Source organism: Microcebus murinus, chromosome 12 (genome assembly GCF_040939455.1).
Source record: "Microcebus murinus isolate Inina chromosome 12, M.murinus_Inina_mat1.0, whole genome shotgun sequence".
NCBI classification, from domain to species: domain Eukaryota; kingdom Metazoa; phylum Chordata; class Mammalia; order Primates; family Cheirogaleidae; genus Microcebus; species Microcebus murinus.
In genome coordinates this window covers 58,543,633-58,561,045 of record NC_134115.1, presented here as the reverse complement: position 1 = coordinate 58,561,045, position 17,413 = coordinate 58,543,633, and the positions used below count along the sequence as shown (strand labels likewise).

Here is a 17,413-nt window from a genome sequence, read left to right as displayed (position 1 = left end):
AAAAAAAAAAAATATTAACTAAGAGTTAAGAGATCTTCCAATTTTTCAAAAAGCTGGAAATCTGCATTTTAAAATGTGAAATCTAGTTTTAAAAAGCTGCTGATCCAATCTGCAAGCCTGTTGCAAACCTGGGTGGCCAGTCAGCGTTTGACTTTTTCCTATGGAGTATCCTATTCGGTAAGAGGGAGGGGAAAGACAGCAGAAGTGCCACTTTCAAGTATGGAACAAGGTTTATGACTTCTCAGAGAATATGGATAGTGCTGGCAAGTGGAAAACTCCGAGTCAGTAGGAATGTGCCATAGCAGGGGATTTGGGGGCATCTGCTTCATGAAATACTCGATAAATGTGTGCCCTATAGGGTTATTTAGGGGATAAAGACCCTTTTTGTTAGGTATTTGGGCAAATATCTTCTCTGAATGTTTGGGGAACCTGTATACTCAAGTATGGGGAGTGGAGTATTGGGAGAACAGTTCTCAAGAAGTATTAAGATAGACGGCTACTGGGAACTACAGAGAAGGGTACGAATGTCAGGTAAGTACGAGAGTATGGTCTCTCTTCAAGGAATGTTGGGAGAGAGGTGATAACCTCTCCTCGGGCGCCGCCTTGGGGCACCTCTTGCTCACCGTTGCTGCACAACCGTCGACTCCAGCGACCTCCTTCTTAACGCCCCTTTCTGCGCAGGCGCCAAAGAGCCCCAGGTTCCGACCTAGAGCAGAACCCCGCCTCCGACCACGCCCCCTCTCCCACGAGCCCGCCTCTGGCCACACCCCTTTTCTCAGGCATGATAGCCACTCGGTTTCCCACTGCTGGCCTGGCTTGGAAGCGCCCTCTCGGTGCTGGCCGTTGGGGAAACAGAGATGAAATACTCAGATCCTACCTTTGGGTTGGTCACAGGCACATGAGGTGAGACAGATAAGTAAATTATAACAATGTGGAGTGCTGCGGGAAAGCATCCAAGGTTGGTTGAGTCCTAAAGGCCTCCAGGAGATGTGAGCACCCAGATGGCAATGGAAAGGGCTGCCAGTCATTCCAGCAAGGGGACCAGAAAGTGTGAAGGCACAGAGGGGTACAAGTGCACGGGGCACGTGGGGGATCTGCAAGGGCAGGGCTTTAGAACAACTTTGCATGGCGTGGGGTGGGGCGGCTGTGCTATCTTGGAGGGTCTTGGATTTTCAGCCTGGAAACTAAGCGTGGCCACTGAATAGCTTTAACAGGAGAGACTTACCAAAGTGTGTGAAGAGGGCAGGGAAAGAATCAAGTCATGGATTATCACAGTAATCCAGAGAAGAGGACATAAAAGTCACTCCTCCACTTGTAGTAGTGGGTACTGAGGTGAGACAATGGATTCGAGGTAATTTTGAGGCAGAAATGATAGAAGGTGGCTGGTTTGGGAGAGGAGTGGGGAGGAGAAAGGGGAAGTTTTTAAATGACTGGGAAACTGAATTGTAAGGATTTACTTAGCGAGCAAATGGAAATGGAGCTAGTTCTCTGCCTGGTCATCCTAGTCCTCACCCCACAAGTAGTTAAGAGTCCAGGCTGAGTAGGTGAACAATTTCTTGCTTCAGCTTTTCTGATTTCCATGTCAGGAGGACTCATTTTTCCTCATTTCCTCCTCTTTGGGAGTAGGCTTTCTACTGTAGCTCTTCTTTGAATAGAGCCTGAATGAAAGGCCAATGTGTACTCCTAGGCCTAATCAGTCCAGTCGATGGCAGCCTCAGCCCTCTGCCAAGCCCTGGAGGCAGACCTCTTCCTGGTAGTCCCCTGCCCTGTCCACACAACCGAGGCTGTGGTCTGTCTAGTGATTCTAGATAAAGGAAAGAGATAGCATGGACTCATTTTCATCGGCACACATCAACTCCTACTCCTCTGGAACTTTTGCAGGAAGCTCATGCCCTAGGGTTCTGTGATCCTGGTGATGAGATTGGCAATCTCAGGTCAAGGCCAAGACGCTCGCCCAATGGTTGCTGTACTGCTTGGGGCTTATCCAGAATCATTAGGCTGTACTCCTTGCTAGCAGGTATGTGGTGGGGGAAGAAGGGGGGAGGGGGATGTGAATCAGCAAAGAGGCACTGGACCAAAATCCACCATTATATAGGATGGTCATTTCTATGGCTTTTCACACTTGAGCAAAATTATCAAACCCCAAAGGCTGCTGTAAGATAATTTATTGTAGACTAGCATATAATTTCCTTTAACAATGGCACATACAATAATTAACAACAGCAAAGATGCTTGGTTTCTTGCTTCACATAATGGTCAGTACAGCTGTGGATAATGCTGAGTCCTTAGGATGTCCAGGAGGCTGCTACCGAGGAAATCCAAGGACCATTTCACACCTCTGAGCATGGTCTAGGTTAAGTCCATCTGACCCCCCTGAAGGCCTGACTCTGACCTCCCACGGAGTATTGAGGCCCTCTCCATCCAGCCTGTACAGAGGTATCAGAGTCCAAGCTCCTTCTGTAGGGTTGAACATCTATGAGGGGTACAGCAGCTGATCCAGATGAATGGGAGAAAAGCCAAAGGCTAAATTCTTTCTGCAAGGTGAAGAACAGCCAGAAGGCTGTGACCATAGGTGAGGAGGACTCTAGACTGGTTTCTATAATTTTTGGCTTTGTTCAGGGCCTACCCAGGAAGAAAATACTCCTGGATCCTTCAATTAGCCCTCAGGTAGATATACACGTAAGTATAGCCTCTGATGTCCTGAACTCATCACTCCCCTGACTACAGGAGTGAGGTAGGGGGACTCCTGGGAAGGTGGTCCCTAGTGCCTGGGTTCCAAAGAAATATTCTGCTCAGGGCTCTCAAGCACCACATAAACATGGTTCTACTCATGATATAATCTGGGGAAAGGGATTAGCACAGCTTATTTCTAGAAGGTATCTTGTTCAGTTTCAAAGCCTTATTCTCATTGGAGCCATACAAAATCAGTGGATTCTGCTCATGGGACAGTCTGAATTCTGTTCTGTGTGCTCCTGCCCTGGCCCATACTCCAATCCAGACCACAGGGCTCAGCTATACACCTATAGGCTCAACTGCCTACCTAGCCAGCCAGGAACAAGCTCCAGGACCTCTACTTGTTCTTCTAATGATGATGTGTATGTGTTTAACTGCATCAAGTGTGGTGTAGAGATGAGATGTGGAGTGGAAGGGTGTCTACCAAGAATGGCTGACATTCTCAGAAATGTCCGTCCTCTCTTTATGTGAAATCTCTCCATGTGGTAACCCCCCACAGCCCAGCCCAGCCCAGCCCCTGGCACTACAGACCTGCTGGTCAGAGATTCATGACCCTTTCTATGAAAAGCCATATTCTCTCACCATCCCAAATTTGTCCCTAAATATCTTTAACTGAAGGGGTCAGCTTTTTGACTACAAGGACCCTAAGCTGGCTACATAGCTAACTCCCAAATTGGTCTTGATTTGTGGAAGTGGTGCTGCCTGGTTGGCACAGGAGCCAAAGGTGTTCAGCTCCCCTCCTCTGTGGAACGAGATTCTGATTTGAGTTTCACAAATTCTCGGGCCACCTCGTCATTGCTCCTCTGAGACAGAATCCGGAGAATGGTCATGCCTGTCTCATCCATATGGATCTTTCGGCCCAAGGGACACCAGCAGGCACAGCTGCCCTTAGCTGCCACATCCCTCAGAGGCATCACAGCCAGCCCGAGCACACGATCCTCCCGGGCAAAGCAGTAATCCTTCACGCATATCTGCAACTCATAGGCCTCTGGCCCCTCTTCATTTCCCAGGAGGCTGTGAGCACAGGAGAGAAGAGAAGAGTCTTCAGCTATGTAACCTCAGTTTGTCATCCAGGCTGTCCCTCCTCTCCCCAAACCCCTCAAGTCTTATCCCTTAGATCACCCCCATCCCAGAGTCCTATAGGTTCCCCACCCCATAACTTACAAGTGGAATGTCTCATTGTACTTGGGGGCCCAGTTGTTGCTTTTGGATTTGGTTGTGAACTTTCTCTTCTTATCACTTTGGTGTGGGCCAACCATGGTCACTTCCACAAAAGGCCGGAACATACCTGCTGTCTGCCACTTGAGGTCATTGGCAGCAACCACTGCCAAAACAAGGGAAATCTGTGAGGGGTCCCACCAGGCATTCTCAGTTCTTGAGCCTCAGGTGACATTCCCCTTGGAGAAGGGCTGAGCTGAGCAGCCCCTGCCTCTGACTGATGAGTGAGGCCCCTGGGCAAGAAGTGGGCAAACCTGTGAGTCCATACCACTCACCTTTCACTGTGACTTTGTGCTCCCCAGTACCAGGATGTGTAAACAAGTCCACCTGAATAGATACTTCTCCCACAGGATCATCCACACCAGACCCTGAAGGACAGATAGATGGACAAATGATCTCCTATTAGACAACTCTAGGACTTTAGGACCAATTTTTCCAGGTAAATTGAGGGGTTAGGAGGCTACCACCCTACACCTAAAAGCAAGAAGCAATCGCCCACAGTAACCACGGGGAAGTAAGCAATGGGAGAAAGGAAAGAAGGAGGGTAAAGGATGAGGCTGTCTCTTAAAACACAAGTTAAGCTGACAGCATCTTAGGTGCAACTTCTTCCAAAAATGCACTAGGAATCTCTCAGGATTCCCAAACTTCTCCTGTCTTCCGGACTAAAGAATTTTTCATTGAAAGATGTTGGGGAAGGACAGTGCTGTCACCTTGTATCTGTGTCTTGGAACTATGTCCACCTTATGGTGTCTTTTAATGAAAGACTGTGAGTCTTCTCTAAAAGCAACAAACTCCCATCTATCCCCAGGATTCCTGGAGGCCACTGCTTGGGATGCTGCCCTGCTCAGAAAGACTTCATCCTGCCCAAGCCTGGGCCCCTTCACAGAACACCTCTGTAGTTCTCCCCTCAGCAGAGGCCCCAGCCTATTTTGAGAAAACATCAGTACTCTGCACCCCAGATAAAACCTTTCTTTGTCCTGAGGTGGAGGGGTGGGGGAACTCTGAGGAAAGGACAGGGGTCAACAATAGAACCCTACTTGGGCTACTGAGTACATCACTAACACTTGGGGTAGAGTTTCTGAACCTTAACACCTGGTTCCTCCACTCCCAGCATAAGCTGCTCATCCTAGCTCTGTGGTCCCCAACCCCAAGGCTGCAGCTCCGTACTGGTCCATAGCCTGTTAGGAAATGGGTTGCATATCACTGCCTGAGCTGTACCCACCACCACCCCACCTACCCCCATGCCCTGGTCTGTGGGAAAATTGTCTTCCATGAAACTAGTCCCTGGTGCCAAAAAGGCTGGGGGCCGCTATTCTAGCTCACAGGGGTCAGTGTTAGCCCATGTTAGGTCCATATCTACAAGGTGTATAACATACCCTTTTCCGGCCGAATGTCCTCATTAGCAGTAAACCTAATACCTTTCCCATCATGCACTGAATGAGGACAGGCAAGTCAAGAGGCAGTAGCAGCAGTAGGACAGAGAAAGAAGAATCAGTTAGAGGTCTAAGGAGTTAACAGCCATTCAAAGCAGCTCTGCATATACTCTGAAGGAGCATAGAAGTGGGTGGGGGTGAAGAAAGACGTAAAAAAGCTGGGTTCGGTGCCTGAGGGTTCCAACTTAGACTTTGTGGGTCAGAGAGCAAATCATGGGCAAAAGCAGTAGAAAACAGAGAAGGTATCTGAGACCAGCAAGGCAATAGAGGTTGTAGGCTCTGATTTCCCAGGGCCTTAAATGATAAAGACATAGAAAATACATGCCCATATGCTCAGATTCTCGCTGCAGTCTCCATCCCTGATCTTACCTCTTATGCACCCACGCCAGCCTCTCCTCATCTCTTATCTACCTTAAAGTTTAATGCTTCTAAAAAGCCTTTGTGGATTAACTCACAACAGCTCTGATGGTACAGGCCTTTACATTTACTCAGCTCTGTAACAAACATGCCTGAAGGTGCCTCCTGGGAGGGCTCTGCTCCAGGGTCAGGTCGGAATTTCAGTCTGAGCCACATCTATGCAAATGTATTTTGTTTTGGACAAGGCTGGCTGGAGGCAGGAAGGGGCTGTAATTGATTAGAAGAAGTCACTGGGAAACCCCAGTTTCCTGGGTTCCTTGTGCATAAGTACCACCCACGAGGCTGGAGTGGCAGCTGTGCACCATGATCTACACCCTCCCTTCAGCTGCCCCCATGCTTCGCCTCTTCCTCATCTCCTTGTCCACACTGGAGAGTCTGGAAAGTCTTTTGCTCTTTCCCCAGGACAACTCCCAGCAAGGCTCCCAAAGCTATGAGTTTCGCGTGGCTTCCACTTGTTCTCAAGCCTTCCTCACATATTTTTCCTTCTTCTCATCCCTTACCTGACAGGGTACACTTCTTGAACTCAATAAACATGTTCTGGCCAGGCAATGTCTTGGAAAAGAAATCTCAGGCATAATTCACAGGTCTCTGTGATTCTCCTGCGTGGTATGGGTATCAGGTAGAGATAAGCATTGAGGTTCCCTCAAAAAATCCCAAGAGCTGAGTTTGAAGGGCTCTCTGAAGAAGTCACTGGATCCTTCCCCAAAAGCACAAAGATACTGACTTCCTAGGGGCAGATGTGTATGAGAGAGAGGAGGTGGGGATCCAGAGCCCTTAGGGCCTTACCCTGGGCAGTCTGTGAGCGCACAAAGGTCTTGATGAGAGTGTCTGTGGTCTGTGTATACAGAGACAGGGCATAACGTAGGGACTGCAGATCTGGGCTCTTCTCCAGGAAGGTTTTCTTCAGCCCATTGCCTCCTGCATGGAAGTATTGCTGAAACATAAAAGAGCACCTGCTACTACTTTGTCCCCTTACAGAGAAGCAGCTCCCCAATGCTACTCTCAGAGAAGCCAGGAGATGACTGTGTGAAAAACAGGCCATTCAGGAACACCCAGAGAACCAGAGTCATAGGCTCTCAGGTGAAGAGAATTTGGGAATTTGGGAGGAGTTGTTAGGGGATGGCCACATTCCTGGGGGTGGTGTTTAAAGGATGGGTCTATCTGGATAGGCAGAAAAATGGAATAGATCAATGAGTTACGGGCACTGTAAAAAAAAAAAAAAAAAAAAAAAAAAAGAAAAATGGAATAGAAGCATTTTAGGCAGGGAGAATAGTCAAAAGTGCTCTTTTACTCCTATGAACCTTAGAGAACGTGATACCTATGAAATACCTCTCCCAGGTGCCCTGAATCACAGTTCATATGTTCCCAGCTTATTACCAGCTTATCGATGAATTATAAGTGTCTTGAACCTAGGAACCATATCTGATTCTCTGTGTATCCTTGACAGTGCACAGTGCCTCTCTTCTGGATGTGGAGGGGTAACAGCCCAAGGAACACCTAGTCTGGCAGAGTGGAATGCTGCGGCCAAGTGGGTGTGGTGGTTAAGAATGGAACAGAGGGGCCGGGCGCGGTGGCTCACGCCTGTAATCCTAGCTCTCTGGGAGGCCGAGGCGGGCGGATTGCTCGAGGTCAGGAGTTCGAAACCAGCCTGAGCAAGAGCGAGACCCCGTCTCTACTATAAATAGAAAGAAATTAATTGGCCAACTAATATATATAGAAAAAATTAGCCGGGCATGGTGGCGCATGCCTGTAGTCCCAGCTACTTGGGAGGCTGAGGCAGAAGGATTGCTTGAGCCAGGAGTTTGAGGTTGCTGTGAGCTAGGCTGACGCCACGGCACTCACTCTAGCCTGGGCAACAAAGTGAGACTCTGTCTCAAAAAAAAAAAAAAAAAAAAAAAAAAAAGAATGGAACAGAGGGAGGTCTTCACCTTGATGGTGTCCAGGGCGAGGTCAAGAACAGCACACTGCTTTGGAGTGAGATTCCGTGTTTCCTCTCGTACCATGTGGTCCTGGAAGCCCAGAGAAAGTAGCAGCATCAGGATAGCTCAGGACAGTCATGAAGTTTTGCCACTACCTGCCAGCCAACAACTGCATATTCTTCTCCTTCCTTTCCTCTTCAACCTCCAAAGCTCACATTCCCTTCCTCCCAGACACCCCCTCCGCCTGGCCTCAGAAAGACCATGCCTGTGAGGAGGACACTCAGAGTACCTTGAGTTTGGAAAGATGGCTCAGCTCCTTGGCAGCAGTGAGTATCAGCTGGGTGCCCTGGACAGAGAGGGGATCAGTCAAAAGCAGAGGACCCCAAACTCCACCAGGAAGGGAGGAGTGCGGGGAAGGGAGACGGGAGGAGGAAGCGGAAGGAGGTGTCCTTACCGTCTGGTCTGTGAGAGGGGGCAGAACAATCATCCTTTCCATTGTGTTCATTACCACCCGCCAGAGCTCCTTCAGTACACGCTTCAGAACTGTCTTCTCACATACAGTGGCAAAGAGTGTGAGGCTGCAAGCCCAGGCAACAGGTGAGGCCAGGGCGAGAGTGTGAGAGCCCCCCTGCCCAAGAAGCTCCTCTATCTGATGGCCTCTGCTTTGCCCATCCCCACAGGACAGTCCTGAGTGCTATACTCACTTGCCATCCAGGAAGTCCATGAGGGGCCGGAGCACACTATCTGCATCCTGAGCCACTGAGGCCCGGGCGTTGGGGGACGCATTCCCTGTCCCCCGGACCTGGCCCAGGATGTCGGCCATCTGTCGAACACACTCATCAATCCGCACCTGGAAACTACACATGTGCACACGGTACAGCCCTCCCCTCCCCAAACACACATTGTCCCTGGAACAGCACTCGCTATTTGGTCCCATTCGTGTCTGTTCATGGTGCAGCTCCAGCATGCACAGTCAGCAGGAGGAGAGGGAAGATCCACGTACCTGCAGCTGGAGGCATGGGTGTGGGGCAGGGGCTCTGGGATTGGCCAGGGATCATACCTGGCTCTGAGGGCTGTGTTTTGGGGCCACTGACCTGTTTCCAAACACCATGCTGAGCTCGTCCAGAACTGTATTCAGTTTCACCTGCAGCTCCTTCAGACTGTCTGCAGCTTCAGGGTCCAGCTTTAGCCATAAGAAGTAAGCCTGGCTAGGCTGCTGCTTTCACTCTCTTCTTCCGTCCCATACCCCTAACTCCTCCCTACTAGAGCCTTACCCCATTGCCTATCTCAGGTTAAGCCAGCCCAGACCCCAAGCTAAGTCCTGGCCAATATCTAGTAAAGAGAGGGTGGAGTTCTATGGCCAGGGAGCTCAGGAATAAAGGGAAAGTACAGTTACCCCAAACCCTAAGACCTACCTCTTTGCCTCCCATGGCCTCAAACATTTTCTCCAGCTGGACCCTCAGTTGCTGCATGTTGTTCATCAGGATGCAGGGCTTTGGGGACAGATGGGCTGTTCAGTCTTGGCTCCTTTTAGCATAGAACCCATTAGCCTAAGGTCCCTCCCTTGCTCACACTATTCCAAAAGTTACAGGGACTTTATATATTACATATGTCTCTCCCTAAGCACTAATATCTGGAGTCACTTCAGACAATTCCTCTAGAATGAAGACTAAAAACAGGACAGAAATAGTGTGAGTTAAAAAAAAAAAGAATAAAATTTAAAGAATAAATTTTAATATTTAATTTAAAAAATAAAGAAAAAATAGAATGAAGACTAGAAGCAAATGTTTTCATTTTTAAGCTCAATGGTGGGTACCCAGGTATTCATGGTATTATCCTTTATAATATCTTAATTTTTATTTTAAAAAAAGACTAAGAAAAGGTCTAGTTTAGCAAAGGATAATGTATTAAATGGAGACTCAGTGGAATTCTGTCAAGTTTTCATTTGGTGGTATGGATCTCAAGGAAAGCCATGATGGGAATTAGGTTGGAGCATCACCTTGACCCTCAACTCTGAGGATAACTTAAAAAGCAAGAAGAATTCAAATGTCCTCCACTCTTTCTCTAAGAATCCAGGGCCTGACCCTACCAGTTTCTCCTTTGTGCAATACGCTGGGAAGTTCTTGGATAAGATGTCTGCATACTCCATCAGCACCTTCCCGATGGTCTGAGAAAAGAGGAAAAAAGGAAAGGAGAGGGAGCTCTTAGCTTTCCCCACAGAGATCTTGCCTGAGGTTGCACTTCTCATCCCAGAACAAGGAAATAAAGAGGAAATCTCACAGTGAGGGACAAAGCTCCCTCTCAACCACAGAATAGCAATGAGACAGACCTATCTGTCTGCCCCAGACACAAGCACAGGAGAGTGGGTAATGCAAGGCTTTACTTGAAGGTCATTAGGGAGAGAGCTTGAGTTCAGGCCAATGACTAGCATGAGTGTGGTGGTAAGGGAGAGGGAGGAGGGAGGGTCAGTTACCTTAGTAAATCTCCTCATGTAGTGGGCAAGGATGCTGGGGTCTGGGCATTCCAGCTTCCGGATGATCTCAAAGCTCTGGTTGAGTTGTGTAAAAACGTCCACCACGGAGCAGGAAAAGAGTGCATGCTCTGATGTCTGCTGGAACTAAGGAAGGCCACACACAGGGTCACCATCCACAGCTGCTACCTTTTTCCAAGCTTGTAGGATTCGGAAGCAGGGGTGGCTCAGTGGCCCTCAATAGCTCTCCTATGGACTGCACAGGGCAAGGATAGCCATACTGGCCAATGCTCAGGAACTTCTGCCATGAAGCTAATTTCTAGGAGACGTGGCCTGGCCCCTGTGCAGCCCAAGCCCCCAACTTACCCCATCCTTCTTATCTCGTTCCAGGGCTCCACGCAGGAATTCCAGGGACACATCCTCATTCTCATCCAGCCATTGAAGCACAAACTGCTCAAACCACCTGCAGCCAGAGCAGAACTAGGGGTTGGAATACTGGCATATGCCATGTGCTTGACAGCTCCACCAGACTGGGATCTTCTGAAAGGCAGGACACAGTTTGACACTTCTCTTTCTACAGCAATGCCCAGAACAGGCAGTCCCAAGACTGCTTGCTGAATTGAATTGAGGATACTAGCCCCACCCACTCAGAGGGCCCTCTTCTCTTCCCTCCGTAGTGCCCACGTGATACTCACGCTGGGTACTCAGGCACCTGCCCCTGGAGGGCAGGCAGATCCCGCACGTATTCATTGTGGAGCCATTTCACCTTGAAATGCAGGTTCATGTAGTCAGCACTCTTACACAGCCGGTCTTTCTCGTGCTCTAGTGGTGAGGAGGGAGGCTGGGTCAGGTCCCAGCAGTAAAGGCCATGGTTCCTGAGCCTTCCTAAGGCAGCAGATCTGGACAGGCAGCTCTATATGATATCTTAAGACAAAGGTGATTCCCAGCCTCCTCCTTACAGCCACCTCTCCCTACCAGTGTTCTGCTCAGCAACTCTCCAAGAGCCTGGCCCAAATCTTCCTCTAGAAAGAGTAAGCCAGACTCCCAGATTAAGCCTGTAAGTCTTCTTGCCCTAGCTATTAGAAGTGCAAAGAGAGGTCACTGGCCTCTGGTGAAGAAGAGGAGAAAGGGCTATGGGTGCTAATGCTGAGAGACTGCCCAGGACTAGACAGGGATAATGGTTTCCAGGCTTTTCTAATCCTAGTAGCTGGACCATCCCTCAGAAAGGCTTAAATGCAGAGATGAGTGGTGTACATGGCATGAATGGATCAATGACAACTACACAGAGATAGGGAGAACCACAGTGGGCCCAAGGTGACAAAAGGAGCAGTTGAGTAGCCATGGTGTAACAGAATCCTGAGGCGAACTGAAGGGCTCCAGAGCACAGCTGAGACACTGAAAGGAGTTCTCAGGGAAGTATGCAAATAAGAATAGTCAGTTTGGAAACCATGGAAACATAGCCAGAGAAAGGATCATCATGCTGCAGAAAATGGGACACTTATTATGGACTTGAAAGTCATCTAGCTGAATCTCCAGAGCCTTCTGGAAAATCTAGGACAAAGATCACTCACAGCTTGCTCAGAGAGTTTGAGGCCTTGGCCACACCCACAGGTTCTCTTCATCCACTCCCTTTATAGTTGAAGCGTTAATTTGAATAATAAAAGCCAGTTGTGTGCAGGCATACAATCTTTATGCAAAAGCAAGCAAATGAGGGAGAGCACTAAGCAACAGAGGAGGGAAGACCAGTGTCCTGGGGACTCTATGCCACGGGTGAAGCTCCTTCAAGTCAAGGCAGAACATCCAGTCTGGGGCAGCTGGCCCTTGTAAATCAGTGCAGCAGACACTCAAAGAGGAAATGGAAGCCCAGGATTCAGCCTAAAAGGCTCCAAGTCCCAGGAATTTTATCTCCTGGCACCATAGGAAGCACCATTCCAACCTAAAGTTGCATTTGCAGTCTCTTCTATGAAGCAGTGAACAGAAGAGGGAAAAGGTGTAAGACTAGAGGCAAAGGGACAACAACCAAAAGTTCTTACCACCCATAAAGCGGACTTTTCGTATACGAATGACAGTGGTTGCTTGTGACAGAGCAGAGATACCAATGAGCAACAAAGAGTGAAAAAATCAGAGACATCAGAGACCCTTCTCCTATACCCCTACCCCCTGCTGTCCTTGAACCAGTCTAAGAACCTAGGAGCATAAACAGGTCACTACCAGGAGGGCTTTCTTCCTTCCTGGTCAGTAACCCACCAGAAAGGGAGGCAGGGTAGGGTAGCCTCATCACGTCAGAACTGCCTAACTCTTTCTTTTAGAGACCTTCAAGTTACTATTAATATATTTACATGTAATTCTCACTTTCTCTATCAATCCATATCTATACCCTGGCCCCAAGCCCCAATTTCTACATTAACTTCTGTGGTATAAAAACTAAAAGATGAATGCTGAAACTCTGGCCAAACTTTTAACTATTCTAATAAGTCCCACAGAGTCATGCTCCCTGCTTGAGGCTGTTGTTGGGGGGGGGGAATCTGTCAGAAAAGGCAATCATGTAACCCTATCTTCCTGCCCCTGACTTGCACTGTCCTCCCTACATTCATCTTTCATCCTTGGAGAGTTCTTTCAACCTCATGATTTCAACTATCCAGTTTGCTGATATCTCCCCCAAATCTCTTTTGATGGAACATTTCACTGTGCCTGGCTTTAACTCTAGTCCCCATCTCTCACCATCTTACCATCTCCAGCTAAAGTGGAACAAAGCATACCAACTAATCTTACCCTCTTGTTCAATGCTGAATAGCATCCTGAAATCTTCCTTATTCCTCTTTTTTTTTTTTTTTGAGACAGAGTCTCGCTTTGTTGGCCAGGCTAGAGTGAGTGCCGTGGCGTCAGCCTAGCTCACAGCAACCTCAAACTCCTGGGCTCAAGCAATCCTGCTGCCTCAGCCTCCCGAGTAGCTGGGACTACAGGCATTCGCCACCATGCCCGGCTAATTTTTTGTATATATATTTTTAGTTGGCCAATTAATTTCTTTCTATTTATAGTAGAGACGGGGTCTCGCTCTTGCTCAGGCTGGTTTCGAACTCCTGACCTCGAGCAATCCGCCCGCCTCGGCCTCCCAGAGAGCTAGGATTACAGGCGTGAGCCACCGCGCCCGGCCTTCCTTATTCCTCTTTACTCACATCCAGCTAAATCACCAACCTCTGATTTCACCTCCCAAATGCCTCTGGAATCTGTTTCCTTCTAGCTACATTATTACCTACCTAGGTCTCATTACCACAATCTCTAACCTAGATTATTACCAAAGCCTCCAGACTGGTCATTCCCCCTCCAATCCATTCTCTACACAGTAGTCAGAGCGAATGAACTTTCTACACGATAAATCTGATGTCAATCTTGTGCTTAACATGCATCAGTGACTCCCAATTGCCTCAGGATAGAGTCCAAAAGCCTAAATATGGCTTACAACCTCCTTCATGAGCTGGCTCTGTACTACCTCTCCATTCTCATTTCTCATTTATCTCTTCCCCTACCCTCTGAAACGCTAGTTACACCAAACTGCTGCTTACAGTTCTTCCAGCATGCCAGCTTTCTCTAGACCCCAGGTCTTGGACATGCCCTACCCTCTGCATGAAATGTTCTGTGTCTCCCTTTCTTGTCACTCCTACTCTCCCTCCCCAGCAGCGAAGTCCTTCAGGTTTCAGCTTGTACATCACCTCCTCTAGGAAGTTTTCTCAGGTCCTTAGAGTCTGGGTTACATGGTACTCCTGTGTGCTCTCAGCACCCTATACTTATTCCTTTTGTGGTACTTATAACTTGTATTGTAATGGCCAACTTATGTGTCTGTTTTCTAGACTGCTCTGTGAGCTTCTCAAGGGCTGGGGCTATGCCTCACTTGTCCCCTTGGGCTCCAACAACTAGCACAGCACCTAACACGGAGAAAATACTCAATTAAAACCTAGCAAATGGAGTGGGGATTTGCTGCAAAGGGGCAGGACGAAACTTTCCATTCCATTTTTAATTGGGAGAGTTGTTACACAGATGTGTTTGTCAGCACTCAAATTGTGTTCTTAAAGTTGTCTTTATTATATATAAATTATACCTCAATAACAGCATTTGCAACTTTCCTTTCACAGTCAGTCAACACTGTTCTCCTATCATCCAGGCCCCCAAATGCCTCCCCTTCTCTGGCCCTCCATATTCTGACAATGACTAAGTCCTGTAACAACTTCCTTCCAAAGTTTATCAAAGCCCATTCTTCCCTCTCCAGTTCTCTGCTCTAATCCCAGCCTTCTCCCCTCCTCCCTAAATTATTACAACAGCCCTTCATCATCTGTGTTCTCTGCTTCTAGTCTCTCCCTATTCCAGCTGCCTCAATTTTTTACTGAGGTAAAATCTTACTAAAATAATACTTTGTTCATGTTGCATCTCTGCTCATGAGCCTATAATGGTTTCTTATTGCTCTTGATAACTAAGATTTATTCAGTGCTGAGTAAATTCCAGGCATTATGCTAACTATGTTATATGCATCTCATGTACTTTTATCAGCTCATCTTACAGATGAGAAAATAGGAGCTCACAAAAATTAGAGAGTTTGGTCCAAGGTCATACTGAAGCAGGTAGTGAAACTGAGATTCGAAACTAGGTCAACATTGGTTATTTCTCCTAATGTAGGAGTTTTCAACCCCTTTGTGCTTGTTTTAAACATTAGCAGAACTCCCCTTTCAAAAGAAATCTCACCTAGAAGCCCATATAAGATTGGTTAAAGCAGAGCTGACTTCGCTGGCACCAGGTAAAAGGCCTGGAGCCCAGCCCCTATGTTTCCCCTTTTAATTTAGCTCCTGAGGTACTTCTGTCTGACCACCTCTGCTTACCTCACACTACCCATCTTGTACAGCTGATTCACTTTTCACAGATATTTTTCTTTTCCCCCAAACCCCTTGGAGATGGAGTTCTTTGAGAAGTGGGACCATATTCTCCATCAGGCTTGATAAGTACTTCCTAGGAAAAGGGACAGGTGATCTCCTCACTGGCCTGATAGCCTAAGGTGTGGGTTACAGCCCCAGGGTTGACCCAGTGTGGCAGGAGGCAGCCACTGCTCTGGGCCTGTGTCCATAGAATGTATCTGTACAATCTGTGGATGACTCAAACTTAACACAGATCTTCAAGGTTTCTTTTAACCTCAAGATTCACTGATTCTAAATCTTACAAGTTCAAGAGTCTGAGGGTGACCCATTTGCCACTCTACCCAAATAATAGATCCAGTCTCTACTTTGTCCTTGCCCCAGACAGCTCCTCCTCCTTCCACATCTACTTTCACAGACTGAGGAGATAGACTAATATATATAAACAGACAAGAGAGGCAGATAGGCTAATATATAAAAACAGACAAGTGAGCACAGATGGGAAGGTCTGATACAGGTAGGGAGTGATATCTCTGGGGACCAACGTAGGAAATGAATGAAAAGATAACCTGAATGAACCTGATGGATAATTTGCCTCTGGCCCTGTGCTACAGGAGGAGTGAGGGAAGAATTATCTTCCTGGCTTGGTCACCTAATTGAGAGCAGCTTTCGAAGAAAGCCAGGCTAGAGAGTTCCTGGTATGAGAAAACAATTATTATCTTATCTATGGATTTAAGGTTCTCTGATTCTTTAAAACTGGAAAGTAAGCCACCTGGGAACACCGACCATGGGAGGAGTTGCTCTCTCGGCTGGGAAAGTCTTGAACAGACACTTGCTCTAAAGCTGGAAGATGGAACCAACATCCACACAGCCTTTTATTTTCATGATTTCCTTTGGCTGGAGCTTTGCCCACCCAAAGCCTCCTGAGGGCTACCTTGCACCATGCCTTCAGTTTCTCACTGTTCCATCTACAAGTTCACCCAGAACTTGTAGTTGTCTGGGAGACAAAAGGGACAGCAAACAAGGTACTCAGGCTAGGAGCCTGGCAGCCCACTAAAGTGGGCAGACCCTTACCCTCCAACGCATATTTCATGTCTTGGGCAAACAGATGCCACATCACTTCTGCGCTGACTTTTCCCACATTCAACTCCTGAGGAAACCTGGATGACGGAATAAACCCCAGTTAGAGAGTAAGGCAGGGGCCATTTGATTTGATTAATTCCAACACTAAAGTGCCTAGTTCTTGGAAGTCACATTGGAAAGAGGAGAAGCCCAGGGAACAGGGCTGGGATTAATCTGGAGAAAAGGGGCCCAGGGACCAGTGGTAGGACAAGTAGAGGCAGAAGGGATCCCCTTAGGCAAGGTAGGCCCAGGGGAGAGGATGCCCAGAAGGCAAAGAATTGAGGCCCAGAGGAGAAGCTGGAAGATAGGCCCAAGGTAAATAAACTGAAGAAGAAAGGGCAAGGGTGTGGGTTATAAGAAGGCCCACTTTATTCACAGTGGACAGACACATACACACACGGTCTCTGGATCCCCTGGGGCTCCTATGGTGGCAGCCACAGTCCCAGAAGCCTCTAACTCCAGGGAGGCAGGCTCAGTCTGGGTGGGGCCCCCCATTTTGTTTCCACACTTGTCTCCAGAAACAGTTACTCAGACAGATACAAGGGACAGAGGGACAGATGGACGGACAGGAGGAAGAGGTGGCACTGCAAACATACAGAGATAGGAAAGAAAGAGGTTGTTAGATGGACAGACCAACCACCAAGTAGACAGGACCAAGTAGGGTGATACTCACTGGTTCAGAACAGGTGTGTAGGAATTCTTATCTTCCTCTATGATTGATACAATGAGTGTGATGAGTTTGGGCCAGAAATCCAGGTTCCGAATGCTGGGCCCCTGTTCCTCTGGAGGTAGTTCCTGCTTCTTGTTCCAGAGGAGACAGTGAGAGAAAGAGAAAGTCAGAGTAGAATGTGGAGAGGGTCTTCCACAAGACTGGCCCTGTTCTCTGAGAGTGACCATTGGGAGATCCTTGGATACAGAGAGCCCATCCCTGAGAAATTCTCTCCCTAGCTCCAGGGGACTGCTGTGATAAGCTTGGTCAGTCCAGGAAACATAAAGGTGCCCACCCCCCTTCCTCCTTCTCTCAGTTGCTATGGGTAGAGTGACACTCCAGCTGAAGCAAGCAGCCCTCCGGGCTAAGTATGCCTAGTTCTGTGTGACCCCCATAGGAAGCCATCTTCTTCTGGTGGTGTTCCTCCTCTGAATTCCCACCACCACCACACACACAGAGCTCAGCTCCTTCAACGTCTGCAGGAGCAACTGAGC

At 48.1% G+C, this 17,413-nt stretch overlaps 1 protein-coding gene across 11 annotated transcripts in view; it reads right to left on the bottom strand.

The window, feature by feature from the left end:
* Window positions 1-2,148: 2,148 nt before the first annotated feature.
* The window catches only part of UNC13B (unc-13 homolog B), a 190,682-nt gene continuing 175,417 nt past the window's right edge, over window positions 2,149-17,413 (bottom strand). For 4 of the 11 annotated variants that reach the window (XM_076008830.1, XM_076008827.1, XM_012770036.2 and 1 more), the window contains 16 exons: window positions 16,884-17,011; window positions 16,163-16,248; window positions 10,886-11,012; window positions 10,557-10,653; window positions 10,194-10,337; window positions 9,810-9,887; window positions 9,136-9,213; window positions 8,815-8,903; window positions 8,425-8,577; window positions 8,175-8,298; window positions 8,010-8,066; window positions 7,730-7,810; window positions 6,588-6,735; window positions 4,227-4,319; window positions 3,898-4,057; window positions 2,149-3,747 (listed from right to left, as the gene is read on the bottom strand). In XM_076008830.1, the coding sequence (XP_075864945.1) occupies window positions 3,462-3,747; window positions 3,898-4,057; window positions 4,227-4,319; window positions 6,588-6,735; window positions 7,730-7,810; window positions 8,010-8,066; window positions 8,175-8,298; window positions 8,425-8,577; window positions 8,815-8,903; window positions 9,136-9,213; window positions 9,810-9,887; window positions 10,194-10,337; window positions 10,557-10,653; window positions 10,886-11,012; window positions 16,163-16,248; window positions 16,884-17,011 (1,929 nt within the window). In that variant the 3' untranslated portion in view covers window positions 2,149-3,461. Of the gene's footprint in view, window positions 3,748-3,897; window positions 4,058-4,226; window positions 4,320-5,327; window positions 5,385-6,587; window positions 6,736-7,729; window positions 7,811-8,009; window positions 8,299-8,424; window positions 8,578-8,814; window positions 8,904-9,135; window positions 9,214-9,809; window positions 9,888-10,193; window positions 10,338-10,556; window positions 10,654-10,885; window positions 11,013-16,162; window positions 16,249-16,883; window positions 17,012-17,413 lie in introns of all 11 variants that reach the window. The other 7 variants (XM_076008831.1, XM_076008824.1, XM_012770032.3 and 4 more) reach the window with 4 other exon arrangements.